Source organism: Nelumbo nucifera, chromosome 6 (genome assembly GCF_055504915.1).
Source record: "Nelumbo nucifera cultivar China Antique chromosome 6, China Antique-T2T, whole genome shotgun sequence".
Classification (NCBI taxonomy): domain Eukaryota; kingdom Viridiplantae; phylum Streptophyta; class Magnoliopsida; order Proteales; family Nelumbonaceae; genus Nelumbo; species Nelumbo nucifera.
Window position 1 is genome coordinate 22,628,320 of NC_142654.1, and position 22,927 is coordinate 22,651,246.

Sequence of the window (22,927 nt, forward strand, 5' to 3'; positions counted from 1 at the left end):
TGTACTTCTTTACTGATCTTTGTTAATTAACCAAACTCTATTACTTGTAAAAAAAAAAATCATGGACCGCTTCCATCCCTATTGTTGTGATCTTGTAAGTTTTTTTTTTTTTTTTGGATCAGTAAAGAGAATTTCATTAATATAATAAGATGTGATCTTGAGGCAGCATCTCGCCCCTTCAAGGGATGCAACATCTGTGTACTTCTTTACTGATCTTTGTTAATTAACAAAACTCTATTACTTATCAAAAAAAAATCATGGACCGCTTCCATCCCTATTGTTGTGATCCTGTAAGTTTTTTTTTTGTTTTTTGGATCAGTAAAGAGAATTTCATTAATATAATAAGATGTGAATTACAGATTATGAGTAGCCTCGGCTACCCAACTAAAATTAAACTGCCACCTATCACTTATGATTTCTCATTCTTACATCTGAGCCCAAAAATACTGATTCCTGTTTGCCCCTTGTTTTGCTAGCTGGTCTGCAAATCCGTTTTCTGCCCTTGGAGTCCACTGAAATGATAACTGCAAGTCCTTGGAGAGGTTTTTAATCTTCTAGATATCATTTCTATGCAGCCAGGGTATTTCTTCAGTTTGCTTTAGCCAGTTTATTACTACTGGGGAGTTGCCTTCCACAACAAGCTTTCGCATCCCCATCTCCTTAGCTTTTTGGATCCAAAATACCATTGTATTTGGTTCATCTGTAGTGGAATCACCCCTACTAATAGGGCCTGAGAACAGCCCCACTACATTTTCTTTGTCATCTCTAAATACCCCTCCAATTCCAGATCTTCCCAGGTTGCCAAGGCTGCTTCCATCAAAGTTCAGTTTGAGTAATCCTGATTCAGGGGGGTCCAATTCCTTTTAATACCTTCTTAAGAGTTGAAGATGAAGCAATTTCCCTCCAGTTCCTAATTATGTCATTCATTGTAAAGTCTGAAAACAAGTTTAGTGACTGTACCCATGATGTTACCTTTACCACAATTCTTTCCATTATTTCTTGCATCTTTTCTTTTCTTCAAAAATTTTCAAGTTTCTTTCCTCCCACAATACTCAAATTACTGCTGCTCTTGTGCATCTCCATAGTGCTCTCCCTCTTCTTTTTTGGCGATCTAAAAGTAGAGGGGTCAAAAAGCCTTTCCAATTTTATCGGAGTATCCTACCTGCATTCAAAAAGATGAAAGAACCAATCCTAAATACCACAGGGTACAAGGATATGATAAGCAGTCTCACCATTCGTCTCACATAAGCAGCACCAATTAGGCGATAGACACCAGCCAGGCCTCTTCCTTTGCATCAGATCACAGGTGTTGATGGCACCATGATAGACCTCCCAACAAAAAGCACTCACTTTATGGGGAATAGGGCAACACCATACTTCTTTTACAGGGAAAGGTACCCCAGGTTGAACAGGATAGGACAAGGATTTGAAGAAGGAAGCACAGCTAAAGACTCCAGAGGGGTGGGGGCGCCCAAACCCTAGTGTCTTGTTCAGAAATGTCTAGAAACACCCCATCAATCAGCTGCAACAAAGAAGACAAAGAATCCATCTCGGAATCCCTCACCTCTCTATGAAGACCCAGATTCCAAGCAAAACCAAACAGGGAGGGGGAGGGGAAGATGAAATCAGAAACCGGCTTGCATTTGAGGGAGGAGAGGGCAAAGATTAAAGGGAACAATGTTTTTAAGGATTGCTTGCCCATCCACACATCTTCCCAATAACTGATTTTATTACCTGAATTGAGATAAAATTTGACGAGGTTGAGAAACGATGGGAGAACTTTGTTAATTGCTTTCCAAGGTGAGGAACTAGAAGCCCTACGAGAAACTCCAGCATCCCAGCCATTCTTAGAGAGCCCATGTACACTAGTTACCACTTTTTGCCAAAGCCTATCTGTCTCGTGCGGGAATCTCCAATAATCACTTCCCTAATAAGGCCTCATTCCTTTCCTTCAACTTCCCTAGTCCTAAGCCTCCGAGCTCCTTTCTTCTGGTCACCACTTCTCACCTGATTATCTTCTCTAACTTTTTTCCAATAGCTTGAGGCATGCTAAACACTGAGATAATATACTGGGAGATTTGCTAGAGTGGATCTAATAAGAGTTATCCTACCCGCCAAAGAGATGTAATTCCTTTTCCATGCAGCTAATTTCTTTTCAAAATTTTCAACTACCGGATTCCAGAACCCAAGACTTTTAGGATTGGCACCAAGGTGGAGTCCTAGATACTTCATTGGCATACTTTGTAAACAACCTAATTCCCCCGCCCATAAGTTGACCTCTTCTTGGTCTAGGTTGACCCCAGCCACCACACTCTTATTGAGGTACACCTTCAGATTTGTCACTTTTTCAAAGAGGTTGATCCTGTAAGACTTCCCCAATATATATCATCAGAATGCGCAAGTCTTGATGATACCAGTGATGGATTCAATAGATTGGATGATGTTTTCAAACATTACTAACTTTTTATTACCATAAATCCCAAATAATGAATAGAAGTGAGTATCTGTATAAAAATCTACTCCATTAGGGGGAGAAATATTCTATCTTCTCATAACATCTGTCATATCTTAGGGGAACACCAACTGAATAGGCAATTGAATAATGAATGCAACGTATTTCCTCAACATCATCTGGCATAAATTCCATCCTTTCTTGTTGAAGCATGTTAGAAATGTATTTTTTTTTTTGATAAATGTGTTAGAAATGTATTTTTTTTTCAACAGGTATATCAGTCATGTTAATTTTCTTACAAGAAACTTCCTAACCAAAGTCTATTTTTTTTTTTGATTTGGAACGGTAACTTCATTAATATAACTTAATAATAACTTTCCAGATTTAAGTACAGCTGTCAACCCCTAAGTAGGTTGTTGAAGTTTGACCTGCCATAGAATTCTGTCTTGTTCGTTGACTGTAGAGTAAAGTAGACAGCAAGAAGTAGGAGAGGAAAGAAGAAAAGAGAGAAGAGAGAAAAGAGAGAAAGGCTGGTTCGAATTAGGGAAAAAAGTTAATCCCTTGATTCGGCCAGACCTATTATTATATTATTGACTTATTGAAAAAGACTTGAGTGCCCTTCTTTAAGTAAGAGGCACTCGAACTAACATAACAGTACACATCAGCATTCTCAACAAGTACAAAGACTGAAATACCCCTTCACTAACACCACTAACACTCCCCCTCAAGCTGGTGAGTATATATCATATAATCCCAGCTTGTTACATATGTAGTCCACTCTCCCCCGACTCAAGCCTTTTGTAAACAAGTCTGCCCACTGGTTTCCCGTACTAACATATGCAGTTTCTATCACCCCATTCAGCACCTTCTCTCTCACAAAATGACAGTCAACTTCGATGTGCTTGGTTCTTTCATGAAACACTGGATTGGAAGAGATATGAACCGCTGCCTGATTGTCACAGTAGAGCTTCATTGGAGTACTGATGTCATATCCTATCTCCTGTAGAAGGTTCCTCAGCCACACTAGTTCACAAGCAGTATGTGCCATGGCCCTATATTCCGCTTCTGCACTGCTTCTTGCCACAACTGTTTGCTTCTTACTTTTCCATGTTACCAGGTTACCCCCCAGAAAGGTGCAATAGCCTGTGGTAGATCGTCTATCAGACATAGAACCTGCCCAATCAGCATCGGTGTATCCTTCTACTACCAGTTTTCCACCACTTCTGTACAGCAAACCACGACCAGGAGCTCCTTTCAGATACCTCACAATCCTTAGCACTGCATTCCAATGTGGGACCAAAGGTTTCTGCATGAACTGACTCACCACACTAACCGCAAATGAAATATCTGGCCGAGTAATGGTTAGATAGTTTAGTTTGCCTACAAGTCGTCGGTATCTGCCAGGCTCTTCAAACACTTCACCTATATCACTGCTCAGCCTCGTATTTGTTTCCATAGGTGTCTCAGCCGGTTTAGTACCCAACAATCCTGTTTCTTCCAGTAAATCAAGCACATATTTCCTCTGGCACAAATTAATGCCATGCTTAGATCTTGCTACCTCTATGCCCAAAAAGTATTTCAACTTGCCAAGGTCCTTTGTCTGAAAGTGTTCCTGTAGGAATGCCTTCAATCTGTCAATGCCCATTTTATCATTCCCAGTCACAACGATATCATCCACATACACCACCAATATTATTTTACCTGCCGAAGAGTCAAGACTGAAGACAGAGTGATCAACTTGGCACTGTTTCAGACCAAACTTCTTGACCACCTCACTGAACCTACCAAACCATGCTCGAGGGGACTGTTTAAGTCCATAAATAGCCTTCTTAAGTCTACATACCTTACCATCCTCCCCCTGAGCAACAAACCCAGGTGGTTGCTCCATGTAGACCTCCTCGAGCAAATCCCCATGCAAAAAGGCATTTTTGATATCGAGCTGATGGAGAGGCCAACCAGACATAGCTGCAAGGGAGATGACGACACGAACTGATCCTATCTTAGCAACCGGGGAGAACGTCTCCGTGTAGTCAATGCCATAGGTTTGGGAGTACCCTTTGGCAACCAGCCGCGCCTTCAGGCGCTCAACACGACCATCTGGCAAGTACTTAACACTATACACCCACTTACAACCGACAGCCTGCTTCCCAGGAGGAAGAGCGGTGAGATCCCAAGTGTGATTATGATGCAAAGCAGAGAGCTCTTCTTCCATAGCACGGCACCACTCTGGAGAGGTAAGGGCTTCCTGGACATCCTTAGGAACAACCACGGAGGATAACAAAGATATGAACTGGCGATGGGAAGCGGAGAGGTGGGTAAGTGAAACAAAATTGGAAATAGGGTGAAGGGTGCAAGTACGCTTACCTTTCCGTAAGGCAATAGGAAGATCTAGGTCGGAGGCTGGTGTCGAAGCTGGAGCTGGATCTGTCGACGGTGATGAAGCTGGAGGAGCTGCAGCCGGTACACGTGGGCGATGTGTATACACGTGACGGATGGGTGGACGGTCAACCAATGGTGGCACCGGAGGCAAGGACGTAGGCATGACTGGAACCAAAGGAGGTGGATCAGCCACAGGAAGAGGAAGAGGAGGTGGTGATGTGGGGGAAGCAGCAGCACCGGACCCCACGAAGAACGGAGTAGACTCAAAGAATGTAACATCAGCACATACCAAGGAACGACGAGAACTAGGATGATAACACTTGTACCCTTTCTGAGTTCGGGAATAACCAAGGAAGATACACTTCAGGGAACGTGCATCTAACTTGTCAGTCCCGGGACTCAGATTATGAACGAAGCAGACACACCCAAATACCCGAGGAGAAAGCGGAAACGGAGACATGTTGGGGAATAAGACACTAAAAGGAGAACGACCATCAAGGATAGACGTGGGCATCCGATTAATTAAGAAACAAGAGGTGAGCATTGCATCGCTCCAAAAAGTTTTGGGAACATTCATGTGGTGCATGAGGGAGCGTGCCGTTTCTACAAGATGGCGGTTCTTTCTCTCAGCAACCCCATTTTGTTGCGGAGTATAGGTACATGAAGTTTGGTGTATAATCCCATGGTGGTCCAAGTATTCTCGAAAAGATGAGGACAAGTATTCACGACCATTATCAGAACGGAAAATTTTGATGTGAACACCAAATTGATTGCGGATCTCAGCATAAAATTTCTGGAAGATGGAAAATAATTCACTTCTTTCTTTCATTAAATAGAGCCACGTCATTCTTGAACAGTCATCAACAAAAATAACAAAATATCGGTATCCATTATATGACATCACTTTATAAGGACCCCAAACATCTGAATGAATTAAAGAAAAAAGACTCGACACACGGTTATCGACCCTAGAACGAAAGGGAACACGATGGTGTTTCCCAAATTGACAAGACTCACAATCTAAAACAGAAAGTTGACTCAATGAAGGGACTAAGGACTGCAACACTTTCAGCGAAGGATGACCAAATCTACAGTGCCACTGGAGAGGAGAAATGGATGACTGAAGAGCCGTTGACGTTCGTCCACCACCATCAAGATAATACAGTCCACCGGCTTCATGCCCTCCACCAATCTTCATCCCCGTCTTGAGATCCTGAAAAACACACATAGAAGGGTAAAAAGTGATGGAGCACTTAAGTGACTTGGTCAGCTTACTAACAGACATAAGATTAAATGGAAGCTTAGGTACATATAAAACAGAGGATAGGGATACAGGGTCTAGGTCAACATTACCAACACCACAGATAGATGACGTGGAGCCATTAGCAAGGGTAACAGATTGTGATGTTGAGCAATGAGTGAGAGATGAAAACACACCTGGAGTTCCCGTCATGTGATCGGAGGCTCCAGAGTCAATAATCCAGGGGTTGGGTGTGGATGCCAAACAAGCCATACCTGAGTGTGCAAAGGAAGCTGTGTTCTGCTGCGACTTGGATTGAACAAACCTCTCATACTCATCACGAGGAACACTCACCATCTCCTTGCCTGGACCATCTGAGGGAGTAGAAGGCATCGGGTCAGCTGACCGTTTCTCCTGTGTAGGGCTGAAACTGGTGTCACTAGTCATGGCATGGTTGGCCCACGTCGAGGGAGGACCATGTAAGTCATAGCAGTAGTTAATGGTATGTCCATCCAAACCACAGTGAGTACACTTCCGTGGACCCGAGCCACGTCCTCTACCACGAGCTCCCCCTGAATCTCTGCCTCCAGTACGACCACCACCACGGATGTGTGTAGATCCACCACTACCACTCCTGCCAGGCTGGGTTCCTCGAGTCCCACTTCTGCCACCTCGGCCTCTTGACACTGCAAATGCTGATTTATCGGAGACATTAGAGTCCATAGATCCAATGGAAGCCCTCCGAAGACGAGCAAACACCTCCTCTAAAGATGGAAGAGCAGATCCCCCTAGTATCTGGGCTCGTACTGGTTCATACTCAGACTTCAGCCCCACCAGAAACCGTGTTACATCAAGCTGCTCTCGCTGTTGCTGTTGAACTTTGACATCTGAAGTGAGAGGATGATAGACATTTAACTCATTACGGATATTCCTCACATTGGCATAGTACTCCTCAAGGCTCTGATTTCCCTGTTGCAGATTGAAGTATTCCTGATACAGTTGATATACCCTAGTGGTATTATCCTGACCTGAATACAGTTTCTTGGCATGATCCCACACCTCTTTGGCTGTGTCAAGAAACATGAAGTTCACACTGATTTTGGGTTCCATACTGTTCCACAACCATGTAATGATCTGTGCATCTTCCTGTTCCCAGTCTTCATACTCCTGAGAATTAGCGGGGGGTTTCTCCTCTCTTATATGCTTCACTTTCTTCTTCGCCTTCAGAAAAACCTCTACAGACTTGGCCCAAGGGACATAATTCTCTCCATTCAGTTTAATGGAGGTCATTTGGACATTCAGGTAGTCAGTAGATATCATGACACTAGGTTTACTATCACTGTTATCTGCCATTGCCGAACTCCCTTAATTCTGAGCACTGAATTAGGAGCACTACACACTGCACACTACACACAGACACTTCATCGAAATCTGCACACTGATTTCAACAGCTGAGAACTGCAACACCACAAACCCTACTCACCGAAGTCTGTACACTGATTTCAGCAGTATTAAATGTTGAAAACTACAACACCACAACCCCTACTCACCGAGGTCTACACACTGATTTCAGCGATATCAAAAGCTGAAAACCACACTTGTAACACCACCAACATTAATCCACAACTATAGGAAGCTTCACCATTAAGTAGACACTATTGCCATTCGAATCACACACAAACCAGAATAAACCCTAGCATAAACCCTAGCATACTGCAATCTGAGAACCCATCATGCGAACTGTACTACACCTCTCATGTATTCCATAACAAAAAAAAATATATAAAAAAAACTTTACCTCATCGCCTGAAGGCCAACCATACGAAGGGCTGAGACACCACTGCACCACACGTACCAGCCCTAACTAGGGCTTAGAAACCACAGCAACCAATCACCAACGACACAATCGGAGGCATAGAGACCTCCTAGGGAAGAGGGCGATCACTCCTTTTCAGCCCTTTTCCCAGTCTCCAACTCACAACTGAGAACCCCAAGTGAAACCCTAATTCGAATGCGCAGAAGGCAGAATTCTAGCAAGTCTGATTTGGTGAACCTAGCTCTGATACCATGTTGAAGTTTGACCTGCCATAGAATTCTGTCTTGTTCGTTGACTGTAGAGTAAAGTAGACAGCAAGAAGTAGGAGAGGAAAGAAGAAAAGAGAGAAGAGAGAAAAGAGAGAAAGGCTGGTTCGAATTAGGGAAAAAAGTTAATCCCTTGATTCGGCCAGACCTATTATTATATTATTGACTTATTGAAAAAGACTTGAGTGCCCTTCTTTAAGTAAGAGGCACTCGAACTAACATAACAGTACACATCAGCATTCTCAACAAGTACAAAGACTGAAATACCCCTTCACTAACACCACTAACATAGGTGTTGAGCCCCCTGTAATCTTTCTTACAAAACTGCCCAGAACATTCTCTCCCTCACAGTTCCTTGTTTAGCCAACGTGTCAGCTAAACCATTAGCTGATCTCCTTTTAACCAAAGTCTCTAATTCAGTGAACTCCTTTTAACCAAAAGCGATCTTTTTGTATTAAACCAATAAAAAAAGATTTTGCAGTAAACAGGATGTTTGACTAAAGAGACCAAATTCTGCCATCTAGCTCATTGGGGGAAAGAGCAAATCATTCGAGGAAATAAGGAACAAAATTGGGTATGGTGTTTCACTTTGAGATCCCATAACTGTGGGTAAGTAGACTGAAGTGTTCTCACCTAACTATATATCCTCCAGAATCTAGTCCTATTACCAGATCCAACATCATATCTGATATAACAAAAGGTAAAGGAAATAAAGATTTAATTTATGGATTTCCAAGAATAAATAATTATGACTTTAAAAGCAAATTTGCAAATACCATGCATGCCATTCTAAGGATAATTTAAGTCTGTAGGTTTTCAAGACTGCTATTCAGTCTTGATCACTAAGAGATTTTAGGTTCGATGAGAAGAGAAAGTGAAGAAGATGTAGAAGAAAGAGTGATGGAAGAGCAATAGAACACAGATTTTGAGGAGAAGAACAGAATGTCAATATTCTGCCGCCACCACTTTAAGTTAATATATATAGGTTATGCTAGTTACATGAAAGGACATATCTGCCCTTGGTGTTTACATCATAACTGCTAACAAATAACAACCAATATAAAACTGAAACTAGAAATAACAGAACAACAAAATAACCACAGCTGTGACTAGATACATTCTACCCTACGGACAGAGTGGTACCACAGCTGTGGGGCCCACATCAATGTTCTCTACACTCCCCCTCAAGTTGGGAGTATATGTTCATCATTCCCAACTTGGATAGATCCGCCTCTAGCTTCTTTCTTGATACGGCTTTAGTAAGAATGTCGGCTAGTTGCATACTAGATGTGATGTAGGGGAGGCATACTTCTTGAGATGAGACCCTCTCTCGCACAAAATGGCGGTCAACTTCAATGTGTTTGGTTCTGTCATGCTGTACTGGATTATGTGCTATATTAATGGCGGCTTGATTATCACAGTACAGCATCAGGGGCTTCTCATATTCAATACCCAACTCCTCAAGTAGAGATCTTAGCCATAGGATTTCAGCCACTCCATTGGCCATGGACCTGTATTCTGCTTTAGCACTTGACCGGGAGACCACACTTTGTTTCTTACTTCTCCAGGAGACAAGGTTTCCTCCCACAAGGGCACAATATCCCGAGGTAGACCTTCTGTCATCAACACTCCCAGCCCAATCTGCATCAGTATAAACCTCCACCTTCATGTGATTGTTGTTCTTGAAAAGTATACCCCTACCTGGGCATCTCTTCAAGTAGGCTAAGATCCTTTCTGCCGCAAGAAGATGTGTGGTTCTAGGAGAATGCATGTATTGGCTGACAACACTAACAGCATAAGTAATATCTGGCCGAGTGAGGCAGAGATATAGGAGCTTTCCTACCAGTTGCTGGAACATAACTTTGTCTTCAAGAATCTCCCCACTCTCGGCACTAATCCTGTGATTCTGTTCAATTGGTGTATCTGCAGGCTTGACACCTAACTTTCCAGTTTCTGCCAACAGGTCTAGGACATATTTCCTCTGAGATATAAAGATCCCCTGTTTGGATCTAGCAACCTCAATACCCAAAAAATACCGGAGTACACCAAGGTCATTCACCTCAAATTCTTGGTGAAGAAGCTGTTTAAGAGACTCAATCTCATGGCTATCATTCCCTGTGACCACAATATCATCAACATATACTGCCAACAGTGTCAAAGAGGACTCCACCCTCTTGATGAATAGGGTATGATCTGACTGGGCTTGTACATATCCAAACTTCACAAGTGCTAGTCTGAATCTATCGAACCAAGCCCTAGGTGACTGTTTCAAACCATACAAAGCCTTGTTGAGCCGGCAGACCTTCTTACCTACTTCTGCATCATAGAAGCCAGGAGGCAAACGCATGTAAACTTCTTCCTGCAGATCTCCATTCAGAAAGGCATTTTTCACGTCCATTTGGTATAAAGGCCAAGTGTGACTTGCTGCAAGGGACAATAGAACTCGAATAGTAGTCATCTTGGCTACCGGTGCAAATGTCTCCAAGTAATCTATGCCATAAGTCTGTGTAAACCCTCTTGCAACTCACCGAGCTTTATACCTCTCAATAGATCCATTTGCATTATGCTTCACCGTAAATACCCATCTGCATCCAACTGGTTTCTTTCCTTTTGGCAAATCAACTACCTCCCAGGTGTTGTTCTTCAACAGAGCATCCATCTCAACTTGCATTGCATCTTTCCATTCAGGGACGGATAGGGCTTCTTGCACTGTTCTTGGAATAGGGACATTGGAAATGGAGCTAAGGTAGGACCTGTAGGTAGGAGATAGGCGATCATAGGATAAAAAATGGGAAATACAGTGGGCTGTGGATGTGGTACAATGTCGTTTCCCTTTACGGACTGCAATTGGAAGGTCAAGATCATCTGTAGGGGAAGTCTCTGTGGGCTCTGGGACTAAAGTATCTGGACCTGGAGCTGCAGATGAGATTGGAGCTGGTCTGAACTGCTGATGATCAGGATCAACCTGCTTGCACCGCCTGTGATAAACCCTCAACTCCTGATCCCTCTGACCACCCTCACCATTGCAGCTTTCCCTAAACTCCTGATCCCTTTGACCACCCTCACCATTGCAGTTCTCATCACCCAATGGAATAGGTAAAGGAACTGCCCCACTCTCACTGCTCTCCCCCTGAAGACAAGAACTCAAACCCCCACTCTCACTACTCTCCCCCTGAGGGGCAACCCGAGGATAATAGGGTGTCCCCTCAAAGAAAGTGACATCCATGGAGACAAACTTCCTCCCGGAGACAGGATCATAACAGCAATAACCCTTTTGAGTTTGTGCATAACCAAGGAAAATGCATTTGGAGGCTTTGGGTTCGAACTTGGAGGGATGGGGTCCGAGAAGCTGAACAAAGCAAGTGCAACCAAATGTGTTAAGGGGAATAGAAAACAAGTCCTCACGTGGGTGTAGAAGTGAAAAAGGAGGTCGCATATCAAGGACCCTGGAAGGGACCCGATTAATAAGGTATACCGCCGTGAGGATAGCGTCCCCCCAGAAGCGAATAGGGACATTGGAAGTAAACATGAGGCTTCTAGCCACTTCCAAAATGTGCCTATTCTTCCTCTCGGCAACTCCATTCTGCTGAGGTGTATGAGGGCAAGAGCTCTGGTGGATAACCCCATGATGAATAAGATAAGATGTCAATGATTTAGCAAAGTATTCCTTTGCGTTATCAGATCGGAGAACTTTGATCTTGGCATCAAACTGGGTTATGATCATTTGGTGAAAATTTTGGGTCAGGGAAGGTACCTCATCTCGTGAATGCATGAGATAAACCCAAGAAAAGCGGGTATGGTCATCAACAAATAACAAAAAATATCTGTACCCACCCATGGAAGGGATATGATAAGGCCCCCAAACGTCAGTATGCACAATATCAAAAGAATTATCACTCCTTTTATTACTCAATAAATAAGGCTTTCTACAATGCTTAGCAAACTCACAACTTTCACACTGTAGCTGAGACAAATCAATAGACTCAAATAAAGTAGGAAACAAACTCTGTAAAGATCGAAAATACAAATGACCTAATCGGTTATGCCAAAGCATAACCGGACTCACACTCTTAGAAACAAAAGACAACTTCTCTACTGACTCTCCCTGACGGAACCGCTCCCCGAGCAGATAGATCCCATTCGTCTCACGGCCAGTCCCAATCACCTTCTGCGTCTCCAAGTCCTGAAAAACACATCGGTCAAGGAAGAAGGTTACTGAGCAGTTCATATGCTTGGTAATACTACTGACTGAAAGAAGGTTAGTATCAAGCTTAGGCACATGCAAAACAGATGATAGGGAGATAGTCTCTGAAAGCTTGATGTCACCCTTCCCAGAAATAGGAACCAGGGAGCCATCAGCAATAGATACCTTATCCCTACCAGAAGACAAACGGTAAGTAGTAAACAGTGAAGGCAAGCTAGTCATGTGATCAGATGCACCTGAGTCTATTACCCAACAAGGTTCAGTAGTACCTGGAGCTGAGGCATGATAGGCTGAAGCTCGAGTACCTGAATGGGCGAAGGCAGATGTGACAGGGGCTGATGGAAGCTGCGGCGGCTGAGCTGAATTTTCAACCTCCTTTTCTAGCTGTATTAGGGCAGCCCGAACTGCAGCTAAGGTCTCCAAAGATGTTCCTTTTGTGCCAGATGAGGATGCTAAATCAGTGTTCATGGCTACAAGAGCAGTGCCCTTCTTGTTTCTTAACTTCGCAGGAACCAAGTGGGGATGCAGTTTCCAACATGTCTCTTTTGTATGTTTGGGTTTCTTACAATGTTCACATACTACATCCTTCTTGTCTTCCTTCCTCCTGTCCTTCTCTGAATCACCCCCTGATTTGGGTGTAGCCACTACAAAGGCTGATATGGGTTGCATCATAACCTTCCTTCTAGTTTCTTCACTGTGTACAAATGAGTAAGCCTGAGAGAGAGTCACACTGTCTCTAGTCAAAATCTGCTGCCTCACAATATCATATTCTGAGTTCAGTCCCGCCAGGAACTCAAACACTCTGTTTGTCTCGATGTGCTTTCTATGGGTTTGAGCATCTTTGGGACTCTCCCACTCAAGAGTCTCTAAGTGATCAATCTCATGACACAGAGACTTCAAGGTAGAGAAGTAGACCGATACCGGTTTCTCTCCTTGTTTAAGGGTGTTCACTTCACATTTCAATTCATATGTTTTGGCAACATTAAGAGGTTGGGAGTAAGTTTCTTTCATAACATCCCATATCTCCTTAGCTGTCTTTGCCCACAAATAATTCCGGCTAATATAAGGCTGCATAGAATTACACAGCCATGTCATAACCAAGTAGTTTTCTTGCATCCACTTGGTATATGTCGGGTCTCCCTTGGAAGGTTCTTTCATATCTCCCAGGAGGTACCCTAATTTACTTCTTCCACCAATAGCCATCATGGCTGATTGGGCCCATTCCAAATAGTTTGATCCATCAAACTTTATGGTCGTAATCTGACCACCCATCTCAGAAATACCACCATAACTGATGTTCTCAAGACTACCTTCTGCCTGAATTTTAGACTCCATTTCTGTCAAGTCTCAAAACAGTACTTGAATCACCAATCACAATCAAAACAGTATAGGCCCGATCTGTATTCTCAGTGTATGTGCACAAAACCGAAGTAATTCTGATCTGAAACCAACTAGCCAACACAGCAGTAGCTGTCCGTAGATCTCTAACCCCCTTAGAACTCTGAGAACAGCTTTAAAATAAAACTGATATGCTAGGGAAAGTTAGGGTTTTAATCAGTCCTGAAAGGAAGCAGTTCAAGCACACAGTCCAAACTATATAGATGAGCTTTCAGTAGGGTTTTAATCAGTCCTGAAAGGAAGCAATTCAGTCGCACAGTCCAAACTGTGTAGATGAATTTGCAGTAGGGTTAATAAGAAACCCTAGAATCTAATCGGACCTACCAATCAACTTAAGAGTAGCTCTAGGTAGATCACAGAATTCAGTCAACCACTAGGGCTTGCCGCAGATCACTTTCAAACCCTAGAGTAGAGAGAAACACAGTTCGGTCCAGGGTTTGATGTAAAACCCTAGGAAATCGAAGAGAGAAAGAGCTAGAATGGTTCGGCCTTCCCCTCCAGATAGGTCCAACCTATCTTCTCTGAAAGAACTTCTTTTAAAAAGTAACAACTTACAAGGAAAAAATAGTTCGCTGCCTTCTAGGGTTACCTGAACCCTAGTCTTCTCTGATCCTTCCTGACCACCAACACTCTGCAACCCTAGCAAGTTTCCAACAGCTGCTAGTACCTCTGGCGATCTCCAAGAATCAGTTTGCGAACCCCTCCTTTTCAGCTTTCAGTCCTAGGAGATTCTCATGTGGTCGGCTGGTATTAGACTCACATGAAAAACCCTAACTTGGCTCTGATACCATGTAGGTTTTCAAGACTGCTATTCAGTCTTGATCACTAAGAGATTTTAGGTTCGATGAGAAGAGAAAGTGAAGAAGATGTAGAAGAAAGAGTGATGGAAGAGCAATAGAACACAGATTTTGAGGAGAACAGAATGTCAATATTCTGCCGCCGCCACTTTAAGTTAATATATATAGGTTATGCTAGTTACATGAAAGGACATATCTGCCCTTGGTGTTTACATCATAACTGCTAACAAATAACAACCAATATAAAACTGAAACTAGAAATAACAGAACAACAAAATAACCACAGCTGTGACTAGATACATTCTACCCTACGGACAGAGTGGTACCACAGATGTGGGGCCCACATCAATGTTCTCTACAAAGTCCAAATGCAATGATTGAAAGAACACATGTAACTCCAGGAATCTCATAATGATGTTTATCAGCCAGGATTTAGGAACTATTTTCCTTCTCCTAAGGCACAGAAAGTGCATTTTCATACTTTTACACTATAAAAATAGAATTCTATTTTCTTATCAAATCTGCAGTTTAAACTTGTATGCATTTTATCACTTGTTGACACTTGACAGAACGGGTTGCTTTTGTCAATTAGTGGTATTTGGGTTTATGATTCTATTTTTTATGTAACTTAAAGTCTGGCTTAAGCTGAAGTTATGGCATATTGTTCATTTATAACATGTACTTCATTTATCTTTACAGGAAGATGACAAGGCAAAACTAGTGGAGGAGACAGGCTTACAGCTAAAACAAATTAACAATTGGTTCATCAACCAAAGGAAGCGGAATTGGCACAGTAATTCTCAATCAATGACAGCTTTAAAGTCCAAACGCAAAAGGTAGACAGATTGATTTTGTTTGTCCGAAGAGAAACCATAATGAGAAACATACCTTTTGGAGATGATCTGTTATGTAAGTTAAGCAAGAGTTGGTTCTAGTCAAACATATCTTACAAAAGAGAAAGAAATGTTAGCAGCTAGACAAGTTTCAGGTACAGAATGAAATATAAGCAGTTAATGTGCCATTAATATAGTTGCAGATTTCTCTCTCACCATCGCATTTTTTGATCAAGATCTTTTTCAGCAGATTCGTTTAACTGCTTGATGGTCATAAATGATAACGCCTGAGAACTCCAGTTTGCACTTTATAGGAAAAATAGAGTTTCTGATTTATGCTCACTAGACTGTACAAGTTTGAAGTTATATAAATTGCCAAAGATGAGAGGAAAAAAAACCCAACTGATAAATGAAATTTACAAAAACATGTTAAAAACTAGAAAAATTAAAAAAGAATGAATTAGCCAAAGAAATAGTAAATTGTTTGTTTTCAAGATTCCAGATGAATGACATGAGATCATGCACCTCTTAAGGTACAAACATTTCAAAACCTTGTATGCATGAAGAATCAAACATCCATGTATCCTTTTTTTTTGACATGTACATAATTTGGAATCATTTTCACCTCTAATAACTGACCACCTAATAAACATGCGCCTTTGACTCAAATGGCTATAAATGTCATAATCATTGGCCTAATTAAACCTGAATGCAACCTGACCATAGTTTATTTCTTTTACTATGTGAAATGTCTTCTAAATAGTTCACTTCATGTAAGTCCACAATGTAAATTGAATACACTTTGAAATATCAGACAAAAATATTAGAAACAACAGTTAACAAATGATACATAATGATCAGATAAAAAGAATGGAAAAACCATGAGTTACTGCAGACCCAAAGCTATGGCCAAGCCATGATAGGGCACATCCTTTATACAGAGACTAATGGTAGGGCTCTTGGAAGATGGTTCTAAGTGGATGAAAATGATGCCTGAAAATCTGTACTGCCAGGCTAATATTTTGTGCAAGATGAAACATCAATTTAAGGAAACTTTATACATATATCTTGGAGCTGGACATTTGCATAATAAATATCTATTCATCAATTTAATCTGATCTACCAAATTGTCATTTCAGCTAAAAGAACTGAAATAACACAACCAAAATGAACTGCATAAAAAAAAAAAAAGAAAAAAAACTTCAGATGTAGTTTCATCAACCAATGAGAAATAGATTCAAACAAGATAAGAGCAGGCAAGCATATACTACCAAAAGGGGATTGAGGTTTTCTGGTATTATCCATTCATTGTAGTTATAAATCAAAATGGTTTATAATCGGACTTCCTATCTAGTTCAGATGGCAAGTTTGCAAAAGCTGAGCATCATCCATATAAAAACCTTAAGATGTAGTCCCATCAACCAATGAGAAACAGATTCAAACAAGATAAGAGGAAGCAAGAAACATATATCACCAAAAGGGGATTGAGGTTTACCGGTATCATCCTTTGGTTTTAGTTATAAATAAAAAAATATAATCTGACTTCCTATCTTGTTCAGGTCACAAGTTTACCACAGCTAAGCATCATCTGTTTAAATTCCTCTCTCTTGTCTGGCTCCACATCTCTTCTGCTTATTCCATCAGTAGAGAAGCATAACAATCATGGAGTTGCTCCATTTCTGACCCTCTTAGTTCTTATGCATATGAGCATGTCAAATATCAGAATCATTATAAGATTCCTTCTTGCTTTAATTTTCAAATGTCATTGGACCCACAATGTGAGAAATTGAAGCAAATAAGAGGCACAGAAAAAAGGACCATTACTGAATGATGGTCCTGGCTATCCAGGATATTGGAAGAGATAGGATGGATACAGACATAATCTTTTGCTTTTTATTTATTTATTTTCTTTTGTTTTTTGTTTTTTGTTTTTTTTTTTTTGGGGGGGGGGGGAGCACAAAGTTGGCCACCCTGAGACTTAAACCTGTGATCTGCTTGTCAGTCTGACTGCCTAAGACTTCACCAATGCACCAAGCAATGGCCCCCTGACAGGTTGATACAAAGTCACAGAAACATGAACTTGTATAACATTGATACTGCTCCACGGTTTATAATTTCTATGATGTGTGATGGTCCTAAGACTTTATCCATTCAATACTGCTTGGCTTTTTATAATTTCTAAGATTCACATATAATATGCATAACTCGCATGGTAAAAATAGAAGCACCACTAAGCAATCTGATTCTGATCAAATTATGCATTTTCATTGTACTGAGATGACTCAAATTGTTATTCTTTTAAAGATGGGCTTCATTCACCCATTGCATTTATTCACTCCCACTCCACTACCCAGAGGAGCGAGGATGTACTGGAGCCATAAGTGCCAGCCCAGAACCAATCTGTACTTTACACCACTAACATGCTCCGTACAACTCTGATTCGAGAATTCTTCACATAATGGGCTTCATTGTTCTGCATTCATTTCATCATTCTTAAAGAATGTAAATCAAATGTTTAACATTGCTCCATCAGTATTCATTAAAACATCAACAGGGAATGAAAAAGGTGCATTTACTATATAAGGTAGGGCAAGACATGCTTGCACTAATGGTAGCCAAGTCAAAGCTGAGAACCATACGAAGCAAGTATGGTGGTTCTGAAAAAAAAATAATAATAATAAAAGCGAACTTGTTTCCTAATTCTTTGGTAAATTGTCTAATCTGTATATTTGAAAAATCATCTAATGAGACAACACCCCAAATATCAATAATCAATACTACATTGTCAAACAGTTACTTAAAACAAGACCACTGAAGCACTGTAAGATAAACAAGATGTTTCTGAAACTGCCCATATTTGTGCATCACACCACCAAAGGGTCATCGTATACTGTCATTTTACCATCGATAGTGGCTATATATAGTATGATCTAGACAGTGACTATATAGCAGTATAGCATTACTATTTGACCCGAACGATGCCAATGAATCGCAATTTCCTCTGTAATTGCTCCTGCACCATTATTCACACTGACAGCTGAGGAAACTAAGCAGGGATACATCTGTTAATGTATACAAAGAAGATTGAATGAATGTACCTGTCTAGCCCTTAAACGAAATTAGAAGGAAATGCTGGTTTATTTGCTTGACATCGTTGGAAGAGGAAGATGAACAGTTCTCATCCGTACCCTGGAGATGATTGGCCCCAATTAAACGTGAAAAAAAAAATAAAAACCTGGCCCGACAGGAAAACTTTTGCATAGAGAACCGGAACCCACCACTGTTCACTTGTTTGGGAGGGTTGAAGTACAACAGCCAACAGCTTTTCACTTCCTAAGACGTGCTCCACACGGACAACCCATATAAGTTATGTGCCCACTTGTAAGGAGCGCTGGCTTCTGGCATATAAGTTATGTGCCAACAGCTTTTCACCCAACAGCTTTTCGCGTGGCTTCTGGCTGGGTGAGGAGCAGATCTCAATTCGTATATAGATGGTCTTTAATTTATCTTTGATTAATATTAGGAGAGCCCAAATCACTTGTCAGCAATCATTATTTGGACTCCACTTTAGCCTCTTTTAGTTACATTAGCACCTCAAAGCAGCTGAATCGCTAAGCTAAATCTGTGCCCACACCCTTTTAACAGCCTTTCTCAACCTTGCATTTGGAATATCACCTCATGAAATAAAGCATATAAGTACTAAGATATTCTCAATGTAAAACAATAAAGGTTGTTTGAATAGACTATGCCCTGACTGAAGCCGAATTCATTTCGAGATTGGCTTCTATCAGGGCAAACCTATGTCCACACCGTTTTAACAGCCTTTCTCAACCTTGCATTGGGAATATGACCCCATGAAATAAAACACATAAGTATTAAGATATTCTCAATGTAAGGCAATAAAGGCTTCTTGAACTAACTATGCCCTGATTGAAGCCGAATTCCTTTAGAGATCGGCTTCCATCAAGGCAAACCTGTACCTACACCGTTTTAATAGCCTTTCTCAACCTTGCATTGGGACTATCACCCCATGAAATAAAGCACACAAGTGCTAAGATATTCTCAATGTAAGGCAATAAAGGCTGTTTGCTGAGCTCTTGAAAATAAACATGTGCATTCATCCATTAGTATTCCGTCAGTTAAACATTACATAATCTCAAACATGCTATTCTCGTGAATTTTTTAGATCATTTTATGAAGTAAAATCATCACCAAAGAATGTTGTCGTCGAAAATTTTGAATTTGTTATTTGCTATTTATGGGAAAATGACATTGTGGGGAGACGTTCGACTACTTGAGAATGATCTTAGAAATACATAAGAAGGGTATTTTTAAAATTATGTAATGTTTAACTGATATAATATTAGTGCATGGGCCCATGTGTTTATTGTTAAAAGTTAAGGTTACTCAAATGTTGCAATTGAAAGTTAAAGTGCCTATCTGTCACTACCCTCAAAGTATATGGTACATATCTGTAATTTACCCTAGCTTTTTCCAAACACTTCAAAGGGAGCTAAACCAATTAATTAAATCTTCATCATCTCAGCCCTCCCATAATGGGCCCTAGGTCTAAATTCAACATAAATGATCATACAATTTTTTCCAAGGCTTGCTGTTGCATCTGACAACCACCCATACATTGGTTTTATTACGGAGACCCATTAGAATTCAGACAATTAAAAAATATTATGAAACTCTCTGTGGGCTGGAAGTGTTTCATTGTTGATGTGGTTGGTGTTGTTGGGGGCTTCATGTTATTTTGGCAGAAGCATGTAAATCTGGAGATTGTGAATAGTAGTAGACGTGGTATTCTAACTAAAATTGAGGACAAAAATGATATGAAATGGTCTTGCTTTTGGGTGTACATTGAACTGATTACTCTAGAAGAATCAACTTCTTAGCTTTATAGTTATTTTAGCAACTAGTTGAATGTTTCACTTCTGCACTTGGGGGATTGGGATTGTTTAGGCTCAGTTTGGAAAGAGTACACAAGCAAATATATACAGTACAAATATATGTAAAATAATACAAAATACAAGATTTTGCACTCCATATATTTGTATTTGTACTCCTTCCAAATTGAGCATTATACGAAATTAGTCAATTTAAATCCATCAGTCTGTCTAACATTATTACCTACAAAATCATTGCTAAGGTCTAAATAGGTTGAAAGGGGTGTTGGGTGATCTAATTAGTCCTTAGCAGAGTGTTTCCATTGTTGTAAAGGTATTCAGTGGAATATTTCTTTTTCTACTTTTGTAGACATCTAAATATAGGGGAGTTTTCAGTAATCTGAATGTTGGGATGTTTGAACATCGTGCAATTTACAAATTCACCCCTCAAGTTTAACAGTATTTATTATAAATAATGTATTTATTTTAATAATTACAGTAATTAATTTGTTTTTCAATAAATACATTTCTTTTAATTACATTTATGTAATTACTTTAATGAATACAGCATTTTATAAATTAACCATATTTTAAATAATTTTACTGTTAATTAACATCAATATAGTTAGCAGAAATTTAAATAATTAACAGTATTTATTGGAAAACATAAATAAATTAACAGTAAATATTTTTAAACTGTAATTAACAGTAATTATAGCTCAATTAACTGTATTGTCTAATAGTTACAAATACAGTAATTTAACACAAATTATAATTTAATAGTTACAAATACAGTAATTTAACACTAATTATAAATTAATAGTTACAAATACAGTAATTTAACAGTAGTTACGGTATTTTTAAATAATTAACAGTATTTATTAAAAAAATAATTATAATTTAATTACATTTATCAATAATTGCATTTATTTTAAATAATTACTGTATTTTTAAATAATTAACAGAATTTATTAAATACCGTTAATTAACAGTAATTATAATTCAACTATCAAATATAGTATTTATAAAAAACAGTATTAAAACTAATGTATTTAATAATTAACAATATTTTAATAAATAACAATAATTATAATTTAATTAATTAGAGAATTTAATAATTTCAGTAAATACAGTATTTTAAATACATTATTTTAATTAATAGTAGTTTAATTAACAGTATTAATTAAAAATAATGTATTTGTTTTAATAATTGCAGTATTTTAAATAATTAATGTATTTTAATAATTACAGTATTTTAAATAATTAATGTATTTTAATAAATACAGTAATTATAATTCGTTTTTCAATAAATACATTTAGTTTATTACCTTAATGAATACAACATTTTATTAATTAACCGTATTTTAAATAATTTTACTGTTAATTAACTGTAACATAAATAATTACAGTAAATACAGTATATTTAAATAATTAACAGTATTTATTAGAAAATAGAAATAAATGAACAGTAAATATTTTTAAACTGTAATTAACAGTAATTATAGTTTAATTAACCGTATTTTTGAAGAGTTACAAATACAGTAGTTTACTGCTAATTATAATTTAATAGTTACAAATACAGTAATTATGGTATTTTTAAATAATTAACAGTATTTATTAAAAAAGTAATTACAGTAATTATAATTTAATTATATTTAACAGTAATTACATTTATTTGAAATAATTACGTTATTTTTAAATAATTAACAGTATGTAATTATAATTCAATTGATAAATACTGTATTTATTAAAAACTGTATTAAAAATAGTGTGTTTAATAATTAACTGTATATTAATAAATAACAGTAGTCTAGTAAATATAGTATTTATAAAAACAGTACTAATAATTACAGTATTTTAATAGTTAACAGTAATTTATTAATTTACACTATTATAACTATTACAGTATTTTAATAAATATAGTATTAATTAAAGAAAAATATTAATAATTACAGTATTTTAATAACATTATTAATTAACTGTATCTAATCAATTAAAATTATTTTCAATAAATACTGTATTTTATTAACAGTATTATTAATGAACTGTATTTTAATAATTAAAAATATTTTTCATAAATACATTATTTATTAACTAAAAACATTATTAGTTATAGTATTATTAATTAATTAACAGTATTTATTAAAATGTTTCCTTTATTTATGTCATTTACGTGATTGATGTGTTTCCAATTTGTTGTTGCAATATTGTTATCATTTGGTGTAGATTCTTTTTGTTTTTGATGTTTCCATCTATTTGAAAATTTTTGGATGCTTTATGTTATTTACGTGTTTTATGTTATTTTCTTTCGCTGTTGTTGCAATTTTATTTGCATAAAAATAAAATAATACTAATAATTAAGAGTATTTAATAGTTGCATTTATTTTAAATAATTACAGTATTTTTAAATAATTAACAGCATTTAATTAGCAGTAATAATAATTAACAGTACTTATTTTTAAACTGTAATTAACAGTAATTATAATTCAATTAATAAATACAGTATTTATTAAAAATAATGTATTTAATAATTAACAGTATTTTAATAAATAAAAGTAGTTTAATAAATATAGTATTTATAAAAAATAAAGTATTTATTTTGATAAATAAATAATTTATTGATAAATAAAGTATAATTATAGAATTTTAA

The 22,927-nt window shown here is 38.4% G+C and overlaps 1 protein-coding gene across 2 annotated transcripts in view; it reads left to right on the top strand.

The window, feature by feature from the left end:
• LOC104608340 (homeobox protein HD1-like) overlaps positions 1-15,600 on the top strand; it is a 28,905-nt gene extending 13,305 nt beyond the window's left edge. For both annotated transcript variants that reach the window (XM_010274294.3, XM_088890101.1), the window contains exon 6: positions 15,252-15,600. In XM_010274294.3, the coding sequence (XP_010272596.1) occupies positions 15,252-15,392 (141 nt within the window). In that variant the 3' untranslated portion in view covers positions 15,393-15,600. The remainder of the gene's footprint in view (positions 1-15,251) is intronic.
• Positions 15,601-22,927: the final 7,327 nt, after the last annotated feature.